Below are 12727 nucleotides of genomic sequence, written 5' to 3'. Positions count from 1 at the left end.
ATTAGTCTAAGATAGATTAAATTGAAAAATTAGGTCATAAGTTGGGCCGTTTCAAACTCGAATTAATTTACCCAGTATGGCTTTAAATGATGCAGACATAATAGTAGATAGAAATAAATAAAAAAGGACTGATCACCAAACATATATATTATTAAGATACATAATGTGTGATATAATATATATGTGTACTAGCTATAGCTTCCGTCACATACGCAAACCATGTAATAGATAAACACGATATGCGAGGCTGTATAAGGATATACTCAGTTGGATAGTCGGTCCAAAAACTTCCATCTTTGGTTATAAATATAGCCCATTTACAACTTGAGCTAGGAGTGCTGTAGTTATAATATTCTTCAACCCAAAAGAAAAGAGCTAGAGAGAGAGAGAGAGAGAGTCATGAAAACAAACTGTTCAATTTTGTTCAAGCTTCTGCTAATACAATGTCTAGCAATTCTCTGTGTTTCACAGGATTTTGATTTCTTCTACTTTGTTCAGCAGGTCAGTGAGTCTGTTTTTGAATGAAATTATTTGTATTTTTTATTTATTTTATTTGGAACTTCTTCAAATCATTATTTAATGCACTATTTTCTCTATTACAATTTGCATGCAGTGGCCAGGATCATACTGTGACACAAAGCAAAGTTGCTGCTACCCAAAGACTGGAAAGCCTGCGGAAGATTTCAGCATTCATGGTCTTTGGCCTAACTACAACGACGGCTCGTACCCGCAGAACTGTGATCCGGATAGCACTTTTGACAGATCGGAGGTATGCACAGGCATATATATGATTATATATATGCGTATGTATGTATGTGAAAAATGTACATGGATGGTATTCGACTATATAAAATGATTTTACATATATGCAATATGTGCATGATTCCGATTTCTCGGTAAAAACAATTCGTTAAGGGTTAGTTTGCGGACATAATTTGAGTTTTATCCGATCTGTTTAGTGCGAGGCGACGCCTTGCACAGATCCCTTGGCTTAGTAGTCTGGTAAAGCCCCAAACAACCTGGTTATCCAATATATATATTATGTGAATGATTTGAGTTTATGTTCATCGTTATATGTATAGGTATCGGATCTGATCAGAACAATGGAAGAGGACTGGCCGACGCTGGCCTGCCCCAGTGGTGATGGGTTGAAGTTCTGGGGACATGAATGGAATAAACATGGGACTTGTTCAGAGTCCATGCTTGACCAGCATGCATACTTCCAAAAAGCTCTTGACCTCAAGAAGAAAGCAAACCTCCTCCAAGTCCTCAAGTCTGCAGGTAAGCCCAACTTCGCAGTTCTACTTCATTCAAATTTGTAACAATATTTACAACTATTTCTTTAAAACAAAAAATTTGAAGCAGTGTAAAATGTTTGTTTGGTTGAGTCTTTATTTTTTTTGGTAGGTCACTTATTCACACACCCAACTCACAATTCCCACATTAACCTTCATAATTACCTTTGAAATTTGAACCTTCAACGTTCTAATTGATTGAGAGTTTTCTAAAAACTGTTATAAAAAACAGAGTTAAAAATGGCAGATTTATTTATTTATTTATTTTATTTTATTTTTTGTTGATACTCACACACTCTAGTTCAATGAATTGTTTGCATCAAGAGGAGTCCAACCTTACACCTGATGCTTCACAAGGTACGAGGACCAAGTAACTTATCCACTTATGTCAAATCCTTAGAGTTAAAAAAAAGTAAGATTTTAGAGAATTGTATTTATTATTTTCATATTGATTTCTTGAAAAGAACCAAGCATGTTCTCAGTGAATGAAAACTTCTCATTTCTCTTTATTAAAGGAAATACATTCTCGATAGGCTTATAAATGGATTGAATTCGGCTCGGATCAGGGTTGATCCGATCTAATCCAATAACCCAATCAATTATTAATACTTGAATTCATATCCAATTTGTTGTTAACAAATATCAAATCCAATGACCGATCTGAAAAATATCTAATTTTTTGTTTTAAAAAATATATATTAATGTTAAAAGAGATTAGCAACAATGAACAAGAATAATGATAAAAATGTTTTAATATTATATATTAAAGTGGGTTTAACTAACGAATATCATATTCGAATTGCTAACCGATTATCAGATTGAATGTTGCAATCTACATTCTAATTATAAACTCGAATTCAAATCGGATTGGGATCAAAATATAATTCATTGATAGGTCTATATATACTTCAGGGTACCCAATGCTTTCTCTTGCAGTTTTATGCAACACGTACTTAATTAGCTGTGGAATTGATGTGCTTTACACACACATGAATTGAACTAAATGGAAATTCTACGATGGTTCCAACTATACTAAGCAATCTACATAATACATCTATGTATATATGTGTGTGTTACAGGAATTCGACCCGGAGATGGAAAATTTTATAGCTTAGCGAGCATCAAAGAAGCCATTGAAGAAGGTGTTGGCAACAGTGCTTATGTCCAGTGCAATGTTGATCCATCCGGCAACAGCCAGCTCTACCAGGTTTACCTCTGTGTGGACACTTCCGCCTCAAACTTCATCAAATGTCCGGTGTTACCACGCGGTAGATTATGCGGTTCCAAAATCGAATTCCCTTCCTTTGGACCATCCCGATCGCATGAAGAACATGGAGAGCTTTGATATTCATCGTTAGTTGTCAGATTAGTGTAACGGTTTGGCATTGTTTCAATAACTCATTTTTTTTTTGAATTGTGTGCACATTTACTTGAACTCTTAAAGAAAAAAAAATTGTAGCAAGAAATCTTCATTACGAAGCTGATTATGAATTACAAATGATCTTCCTCAGCAATTTTAGGAAGTAATTTTATTGCTTTTCCTACAAACTAGAAGCTAGTGATGTTAATTTGCTGCGTAAAGCAAAGTGTTTCCAAATATATATATGCTACCTTGGATTAAATTACCTACAATCTCAAGTTTTCTATAATCTCAACCAACACCCTTACCTACACACAAAATAGTTGTAAGGTCTTGATTAATCCAACCTCCACAAAACAATTATTTTTGAACCTCTATTTATAACTATTTCCGTCCCATATTAATTGTCCATTTCGAAAACTTTGACTCACTACCACCTTTTATTTTTGTGTCATAATTTTTAGTCATATTCTTTTTACATACTTATATACTACCTATATCCTATATTAGATGTTTACTTTGGTAACTTTAACTCAAAAAAATTATGAGGCAAAATTTTTGCATTATTCCTCATCATTGTTGCTAATCTCTTTTAAATAAATAAAAATAAATATAAAACAAAAAATTAAATCTTATTCGAGATTAGCAACAATGATTAGGAGCAATGATCCAATGACCTGTCCGCCATTTGATTGTCTTGCAACCTCGATTATTGGAGGATGTAACATCTAAACAGTGCACATGGTACGGGTCTTGGCATGACCGAAACCGGCGCCCAGAATCGTTCTCAACAATTCCTAAAAATTAGAATCGGAACCCACAATTTCGGTAACCGTTTTTGTTTTTGTTTTTATTTTTATTTATTTAGCAATACCTTGGATCACAACTCATAAATTGCATCAATAGACACAGGGACGGAGCCAGGATTTTAAGTCGCGGGGGGAGGGGGGGTATATATATATCAACTAAGATAGCAAATATATATTGCACACAGTACACACAGATATAATCTCAAATAAAAAGAACCAAAACAAAAACCAAAATATCGATTGATAATATTTTTTTATTAAATATGATTACAATTGTCCTCGACAAGTTTTCATATTTTGAAAACGATACATGATAGTTTCGTTATCTATGCCACTGAATATATGTCTTTCTATATATACAACCAAGCTATCATTCATAAATTGATCTCCCATATGATTACGCAATTCATTCTTCACAACATTCATAGCAAAAAATGTCCTCTCTACTGTGGCAGTTGCAACTGGCAAGATCAACCCCAATGTCACAAGCAAATACACGAACGGATATACCTTGTCTCTTCTTGTCTCAACCATTCGTTTTGCAAGAGTAGGAATTCCTTTCAAAGCTACCATCAGAGCGTACATAAAAAATATAAGTCTCAAGTTGACAATCAAGATCTATGAGCTGAAGTGCATGTAAAAAATTCTTTTGGAAAAAATTTAGCAAGGCGAATTAATTTTTGCTTGTCAAAAGCAATGAATGTATCATCTGGACATAGATATGTCACACAAAAAAGTAACTCAGTATTTGCCTCATAGAAACGACTATTTAGCTCTTGAAGTTGTAAGTCTATAATAGAATAAAACAAATCAACACGATAGTGATGTAAGTTTGTCATTTCTTGAGCTTTACGGCGTGATCGTCCTTGAGCTATGAACATATCATCCATGTTAGGAACATCAATCTTATGTTTCTTACAAAAAGAAGAAACTTGATCAAGTAAAGAATCCTATCCATCCTCCCTCATAATTTGCAATTATTGGTTACATACTTTGACTAAAGACATGACATTCACAATATCTTGATTTTCCTTTATAGTGCTTTTGATAATTCATTTACAATTTCCAATACCGTTTTCATTAAATGGATACCAAATACAAAACTAAAGCATTGCATTGACTGAAGCAGAATATTTGCTTCACCTCTTTGATCAGAACTCAATCCATCCTCTTCGATATTCTCAAAAACACCAATTACAGGTGGAAACATTGTAATCAAGCTAGTTAAAGTATCATAATGTGAACCCCAACGAGTGTCTCCAGGACGTATAAGGGAAATGCTCTGATTTAGACCTCACCCACTTGAAAGCTTGCCTCTGTTAATTCCCTCAATAACTTCGGCAACTTGTTTCTCTCGAAGCATATCACGATGTTTACATGAGCCTCTAACTACATTCACTACATTACCAAGTAACGTGTATAGAGTTGAAATCTGTGAATGTTTCTTTGCCACACCCACAAGAGCCAACTGAAGTTGGTGAGTAAAACAATGAACATAAAAAGCAAATTCATTCTCTTTTAGAATAAGCGCTTTGAGATCGTTAAACTCGCCTTGCATATTGCTAGCCCCATCATAACCTTGCCCACGCAATCTAGAAATGTTCAATTCATGTCTAGAAAATAAATTATCAATAGCCGTCTTAAGTGAAAGACCAGTTGTATCCATAACATGTATTATACCAATAAAACGCTCGACGATACTTTCATTCTTCACATAACGTAAAACAATAGCCATTTGCTCCTTTATCGATACGTCCCGAGATTCATCAACTAAAATAGGGAAAAATGCATCTCCACTATCTTTGATGATAAAATTTATGATCTCTGTTGTAGCGGCATTAATAATGTCTTTTTGAATATCGAGTGACGTTAATTTTAAATTTACTGGAGCATTTTCCAATACAACGGCTCTAACATTTTCATTGTGATGGGCATGAAATTTCAGAAGTTCGAGAAAATTCCCTTGATTCTTTGAATCCTCAAGTTCATCATTGCTATGATATCCAAGTCCTTGTTGTAAAAGATATCTGATACATTCAATTGATGCATTCAAACGAGTTCAATACACACTTCGAGCTTGGCCTGACTGTTTGGAAAAACTTGTTTGAATGTGTTTCTTTTGGTTCATCAAATCTTGATACGATCTCCAAGCTCAGTTATGGGCACTATCGGGGCCTCCAACATGAATTTAGAATTTTTCTTTCTTCTTCCAATTTGAAAACCCTTCACAAACAAAGGAGTCACCGCCTACTTGTTCTCCGATTTCTGGCTTCAAAAGGTAGTAGCTTAGACAAAATGCGGCATCTTTGGCTATGCTATATTCTAGCCAATTAGAAAATTCATTAAACCAAGCAGTGTTAAAACACCGTGACTTTTTGCCGAAACTCCTAAAGGGGAAAGTGTGATTTCAACGTTGACAAGGACGTTTTTGCACATATGCTCTACGAATTTGGTCTCGGTCATTAGGATTGTAATCCAAGATTCGAGATCGTAGTCCAAGATCTGAAGGAAGATCCTCCAAGTTGATTTCAGAACGTCTTTGCTTTGAACTCTTATCAGTTCTCTCTATGGGGGCATGGGGGCTTTCAATCCTAAATTTCTTGAAAGAAATTTATTCATATCTGTTTCAAAAAATAAACTTATTTACAAACAAATTTAATTTGAATAGACTTTACGTCTCAAGAAATTACAATTACCTAATATTGGAAATTAAATTAACAAATTTTATTATTATTTTTTTACCAATCCCCAATTAATTATAAATAAAGTTTGCAACATAATTACGCAATATGTTATACACTTATTATCAAGTCGTTAAAGTGCATAAAAAATAAAAATATATATATAAAAAATAAAAAAAAGAAAAAAAAAAAGTGAATAATGAAGAAGTCAAAATAAATAATAAAAAAAAAAACAGAGAGAGAGAGCAAGTCAGCAAGGTGTACCTTCTTGAAAAAGTCCTACACTTTTGGAGCAGGAAACCTACAATTGTTCTATGGGAATGAATGTGAAAAGAAAAAGAGTGAGCTGATGAGCACAATAACCTGCAAATCATAATACAAAACCTAACTTAGAGACAAGTAAAACACATTGTGTGGCTAACTGTAACTAGCAATTAGAATGTACTTAATTTTTTTAAAAATAAAATAAAAATTTGCATATATGACAAAGTTAATAAATCTCTAAAATTCTGAATTCAAATATTTAATCTAATATGAGACAATGAGACTAACAAATAGAATTGTTTAAAGGTTTATGTGATAAAGAAAATTCCAAGTCATTTATTGTCATTTGTCCAAAAAAAAAAAAACTTATAACAAGAAGTTAGTCAGTTACAGAACAAAATTCAGTCAACAATTACATCATATAATTCATATCAATAGAATTTGTATTCCTCTTATTTATTTAAGATTCTAATTTAAGTAATTTAATCACACAAATATTTGAAAAAAAAGACTATTAAATTATTGTGATATATTTATGGGGGGACATAGAAAAATTGTGGTATATATCCCACTGGGCACCGGCCATGATTCGCACTTGGGTGTCAATTGTCAGGCGTCGGATTAGGGAAAAAAAATAAAAAGAGTAACTTTAGTCTTTAATATATAATAAAAGGAAAGGAACTATGAAAGGAATTTTTGAAAAGAAAAATTATAGGGTTTATTATTTATTTTTTTTCGAAAGTGTTTTTTTTATGTGTATCCGTGATTCCGTGTGACAGTGTGGAAACTGGAATGTTCTTCTTATGGCAAGTCTGATAGAGTTTTTTTATTTGAAGAATAGAAGAATCATAAAAGAAGAAATAAAAATAAAAATATAAGGAAAATATATAAGGCTACTGCCGCATTAGGTGCCGCATTAGGTGTACTTGTGTCGATGAGAAGCCTCCCACAGAATCGTTGTTATCTTTTAGTCGGCGATTCAGTCTTCCATAGCAGAGAAGTAGAGACAGCGAACAAAAAAAACGGGTAAATCAAATGGTTTTGATGAGTCTCACGGTAAATATTTTATTTTTTATAAAATTGTTTTGATTGTGTAGGTGAAGATGCATCAAAACCTTGCTCCATCAGTAATTTAATTGGTAAAAATAAGTTTCCCAGGGGGCCATATATATTTTTTAAAAACTTTCATATATATATATATATTTTTTCAATAAATATAGGCATATATATTAGTAAATATATAATTATATATATATATATATATATATATATATATATAACTATCAGTACATTGTCGGTTCTATACATTGAAATCAGAACTTAACGATTTTAAATATTTGGAACTGAAACCTTTAAGAATCGAATCCAATGCTTCGATTCCAGATCTTAATAGTTTCATTAGTTCTTTGTTCACCTCCAAATAACATTAACTCGAATAAATATATTATGAGATAATTATATATTATTGAACTAGATGTTCTTTCATTAGATGACCGATAGAAACCCTCGAGTAGACATTGCGGCCATGTACCAAGTCTCCCTCCCCGTCTCTCTGTACCAGGTCCAATACCATAAATGTTCATTAATGCGTATTAATTACAATAATTAAGACCAGTGGATTGGTTTAAATTTCAAAGTATGAATGAAAAGGTTGACTTTACATGCCATTCTAGCAACCTGACTGGTCCCACTTACTGAACCTAATAAAAAGTGTAATTTCTGAACCTAACGTGTAGTGTACGTGTACTTAAAATAACTTGGAGGCTAATCAATGATTATATAAACAAATATTATTAATATATCAATTCCTATTAATTAATCTATATATATATATAATCAATAAAAATGCTAAAAGCCTGAAATATTCAGTCTCACTAGTACATTATTTTCCAAAAAAAACAAAAGAGGAGAGCTGCGATAAAATATATACATTTTTTAATTGGGATGACGTAAAAAGGTGGAGGGATGGTATAAAGGTATACAGAAAACCATACATATATATATGTATGAGAGCGTAATACAAAACGGAATTCAAAAGGTAAATGGACCGTTACAAACGCATAAGATTTAATAGATTGAATGTGGATTGAATCATTGATTGTATCCCATATTTTGTCAGATTCTTTCCATTTTTGCCCATAAATACAGCTACATAAATATTGAACACCAATGCAATATCACCCTACACACATCGAGAGAAGGAGAGGGAGAAAGATGAACCACAAAAGTTCAATCTTGATCATTCTTTTGATCATACAATGTCTAGCAATTCTGGTTGTTTCACAAGATTTTGATTTCTTCTACTTTGTTCAACAGGTTAGTCATTTTATGATCTAATATAACTATTTTTATGAGAAATTAATTTTTTATTGTGCATATTGTCTAATGAATGTGTGACAATTATATATATATAAAAATAAATATTTATTATTGAATTACTCGGTTGCTTTAAAGATTTATTTTGTCTACCCATATGTGCAGTGGCCAGGATCATACTGTGACAAAAAACAGAGTTGTTGCTACCCAAAATCTGGGAAGCCTGCCCCAGATTTCAGTATTCATGGGCTTTGGCCCAATTACAAAGATGGGTCTTACCCGTCCAACTGCGATCCCGACAGCCCCTTTGATGAATCCAAGGTAGGTGCCTACATTATATCTTTTTATATAATATACTATAAAAACAGAGAACAATTGTATTTTATGCACGTTCACTCAAAACTAATTTGTTTGTCTAAACTTGGGTAATCTATTAAGCAATCTGATTCGATTAAAAATATGTACATATATATTTATTATATTATAATATATTATCTGTCATTGAATTTATATATATTATGATAATACTTCGGAATAGACTCCATTTTGATTTGAATCCAATTTAGATTCATACATAATGAATTATTTATTATGATGAATTATGGTAACTTTAGGTTGAATCTACTTATTTAGATTCCTAAAATCATATTTTTGTTGAAACCACCCTAGTAAAATCAACTGGAAAAAGTGAAAAGATGTAGTGTTCAGTTTCCTCCAATACTCCATCAAGTCTAATTTTAAATTACTTATATCAAAGAAAAAATAATCTTCTAAAAAGAGGGACCAAAAAGTGTGGCCTCCCTTTAGGCTTTTGTTTCCCTCTTTTGGGAGTAAAGTACTAATGTTCATTGAAATGAAATGCTCTGCTATGCCCATAAATAAAAAAAGTTGTGACCATCAATGTCATGCAAAAAGAAATAACATCTCTTCTGGGCATAAAGACCAACGGAATGACTGTTCTAAGCACGGAGGTTGGTGAAGCATTGCTCATCCGTGAGGCTTTAAAGATGCTTTATGGGGATACTTATCTTGAAGAAGTGAATCAACTAAGCTGATTCCATTCCTTTAGTCCGCTCTCAATGGGAAATTCTATGTATACTTACAATTTTATTGATAATTATTAATAAATATAACTTAATAATAAATTATTAAAAAGAAATTATATACACATAAGTTAAAAGAAAAAACAGTTATAACCATGTAAAAAATTCGGATAATTCTAATTGGTTCTTTATTAATTTTTTATTTAGACTATTGCAAACAAAGCTATTTTAACAATTACCAACTAAGGAAAAAAAAAATAAAAAGAAGCTGCTTTAACAATTTTTGTTCGATTAGATCGTGAGTTTTGAATTAGTAAAAACTATTATATACTAGTATTTATAGTATATATATACATAAATGATATATTTCTCCCGTGAAATTTCTTCATACCCAAGTATGGAGACTATTGAATAGGATTGATATGTATTTTTTTCTTCTTTTTTAGTAATTACAATTTTTACAAAAGTTACTCCACTTATTGTGGAGAAAGAAACTGCTAAGCAAGTGATCAATACTCTTAACAGATTTATTTTATTTACAAAATTAAACTCCAGTTGGTTGGACCAATACTGATTGATGACTTTCAAAGTATACTCATGATCTCATTCCAGATTTCAGCTGTAGTATATTTTAATTTTGACCAATTTATTTGTCACGCATCTTGGTTTCTTATACAAGATTTAAGTTTTGTTATACAGATATCAGACCTCACCAACAAAATGCAAGAGGACTGGCCTACTCTGGCTTGTCCGAGTAGCGACGGCTTAACCTTCTGGGGTCATGAATGGGACAAACATGGAACTTGCTCTGAATCTGTCCTCGATCAACACGATTACTTCGCAACAACTCTCAACCTCAAGAAGCAAGTTAACCTCCTCCAAATCCTTACAGATGCAGGTACATCTAGTTCTACATGTATTCTAATTTTTAATAATTAAAATTTGTCAATTCTTAAAATAAAATTTAGAGTTCAACAATCAAACTGATTCAAAAGAATCATAGATGAAGTACACGCCCTCACTTAAGTGATTCATTTGAATTTATCTAACTGTCAAACTTTATATCCTTACTTTTTATCGCATTAGATAGATAGATATTGCTAATCTTGAATGTGATGACATAGGAATCAATCCGGATGGAGAATTTTATAATTTGGAAAGCATAAAAGATGCCATTAAAGGTGCAACTGGCTACACTCCCTGGGTAGAGTGCAATGTTGATGGGTCAGGGAACAGCCAGCTTTATCAGATTTATATGTGTGTGGATAATTCTGGGTCCCACATAATTGAGTGTGATGTGCTGCCCCACGGCAAATGTGCTTCCAAAATCCAATTCCCTTCATTCTAGATATGTTTGAAATAGAAGAGTAGGTTAATGCTAATGGTGGCTTTTCCCTTACTTGTCGAGTAAAATTATATTATGATTATAATTATTGTTTAATTTCTATGGCAATTTCAGTTTATTCTATAAAATAGAATGAGTTCATTGCTCATTAAGTGAATGTCTAAGAACTCGAACTGAATGTCATAAATTAGATTGGAACTAACTACTCACGACTTAGGCATGTGTGTCGGTAAATTAATATAAATTTTCTGTGGCCTCATTGTTACCATTTGAAAGCACTGATGCTACATTTAACATACAACACGTGACTTGTCTATTTATATGTAGTGCTGTGATCTAGTTAATTAGTTTGATTGATCCATTAATAAGGTAAATTTGTGATTTGTTCAAAGGAAAATTATAAATTTGGTCATAGTTGACAACTGACTAGGAAACATGAATTAGTGCAGTTGCATTTGGACTCTCCCGTTAACACCAGCAGCTACTGCAAGTCCATCTTCTGATCTTGACTTCATTCTTGAAAGCTTCGCTCGCTTCTTCATTTCATTTGTTCACATAGCGGCTTCGACTTGCCTTTGAATTGGAGTTAACAACAAATAAGGATTGACAATGAATTGAGAGATATGAGTGTGACCCGTCACAACACCCTATACATACGTCTCTTAATCTCGACAATCTAAAAATGTTATTGTTCAAAATGTAGTTCTTTATTAAGCTAAAGAATGGAAATCCATTGCATGAGCCTAGCTCTTCTAAATAACCTACTAGTATTGATGACAATACTAAGCAAAAACATTACCACACTTGTTTATAAAGTGAAAGGTATATAATTCAACCCGAACAGTAAATTTAATCAAGTCAAAATGAACATTAAATTATTCAGTCATACGTTTTTTGTTTTTTTTTAGTGAAGAAGAGAGAAAAACTTGTAAAAAATAAAATAAAATAAAATATTCCACAGGAGGCGTTAAAAAGTAAACCCTTTTTTTTTTTTTTTTTCAAGTGAACGTGATGAAATTAAATTTAATTGACTTTTATTTTTATTTTTATTTTTTTGTAAAAAATTTGTAATTAAAAATAGACCTGAATTGAGTTCTTTATCAATTTATTCTTCCTCAGGGCAAAACTTGGGATAAAGGTAAACATTTAAAAGTAGAGGCGATAAACGTACACATAGAAGTAAGGGTTTAATTTCATTAACAACCCTTTAACTTTGGATAAATATCATAGAAAGATCTTTCGAAAATTACCATTATCCTCAACAGCAATTAGAGCAAGGGACTGCCAAACCCTAGTTGAGAAGATTAATGCAAGAGCAAGAGTTACATCAAGATTTCTATCCTATGATTAATGCAAGAGCAAGAGTTACATCAAGATTTCTATCCTATGCTGGTAAAGCAGTACTGATCAAATCTGTTCTTTATTCCATACAAGCCTTTTGGTCACAGGTGTTTATCTTACCAAAGGAGGTTCTAGAACACATCAATCAAGTGCTTAGAAACTTCCTCTGGACTGGAGTTGATCTGAAGAACAAAGGGGCTAAAGTTGCTTGGCAAGCAATTTGCAGACCAAGAGCAAATGGAGGTCTAGGTTTCAATGATCTAGAACTGACAA

The 12727-nt window shown here is 32.4% G+C and overlaps 3 protein-coding genes across 3 annotated transcripts; 2 read left to right on the top strand and 1 right to left on the bottom strand.

Annotated features, from left to right (window-relative positions):
* The first annotated feature begins 204 nt into the window (after window positions 1–204).
* LOC132294849 (intracellular ribonuclease LX-like) lies at window positions 205–2809 on the top strand. The gene is made up of 4 exons (XM_059792854.1): window positions 205–501; window positions 614–769; window positions 1083–1281; window positions 2375–2809. The coding sequence occupies exons 1-4, from the start codon at window positions 400–402 to the stop codon at window positions 2638–2640; spliced, it is 723 nt and encodes a 240-aa protein (XP_059648837.1). The 5' UTR covers window positions 205–399; the 3' UTR covers window positions 2641–2809.
* A 1949-nt stretch (window positions 2810–4758) lies between these two features.
* LOC132296162 (uncharacterized) lies at window positions 4759–7992 on the bottom strand. The gene is made up of 3 exons (XM_059794389.1): window positions 7941–7992; window positions 5687–5786; window positions 4759–5491 (listed from the first exon to the last, which is right to left on the bottom strand). Exons 1-3 carry the CDS (start codon window positions 7990–7992, stop codon window positions 4759–4761), a joined length of 885 nt encoding a protein of 294 aa, XP_059650372.1.
* A 631-nt stretch (window positions 7993–8623) lies between these two features.
* LOC132286873 (ribonuclease 1-like) lies at window positions 8624–11134 on the top strand. Its single transcript, XM_059789291.1, has 4 exons — window positions 8624–8725; window positions 8891–9046; window positions 10468–10666; window positions 10893–11134. The coding sequence occupies exons 1-4, from the start codon at window positions 8624–8626 to the stop codon at window positions 11114–11116; spliced, it is 681 nt and encodes a 226-aa protein (XP_059645274.1). The 3' UTR covers window positions 11117–11134.
* The last annotated feature ends 1593 nt before the right edge of the window (window positions 11135–12727 follow it).

Source organism: Cornus florida, unplaced genomic scaffold (assembly GCF_030987335.1).
Source record: "Cornus florida cultivar Cherokee Brave unplaced genomic scaffold, ASM3098733v1 CherokeeBrave_3.0.0_Hap2_Chr02, whole genome shotgun sequence".
NCBI classification, from domain to species: Eukaryota; Viridiplantae; Streptophyta; class Magnoliopsida; order Cornales; family Cornaceae; genus Cornus; species Cornus florida.
Note: the sequence above shows the minus strand (reverse complement) of the source record. Positions and strands in the feature narration are given on the sequence as shown.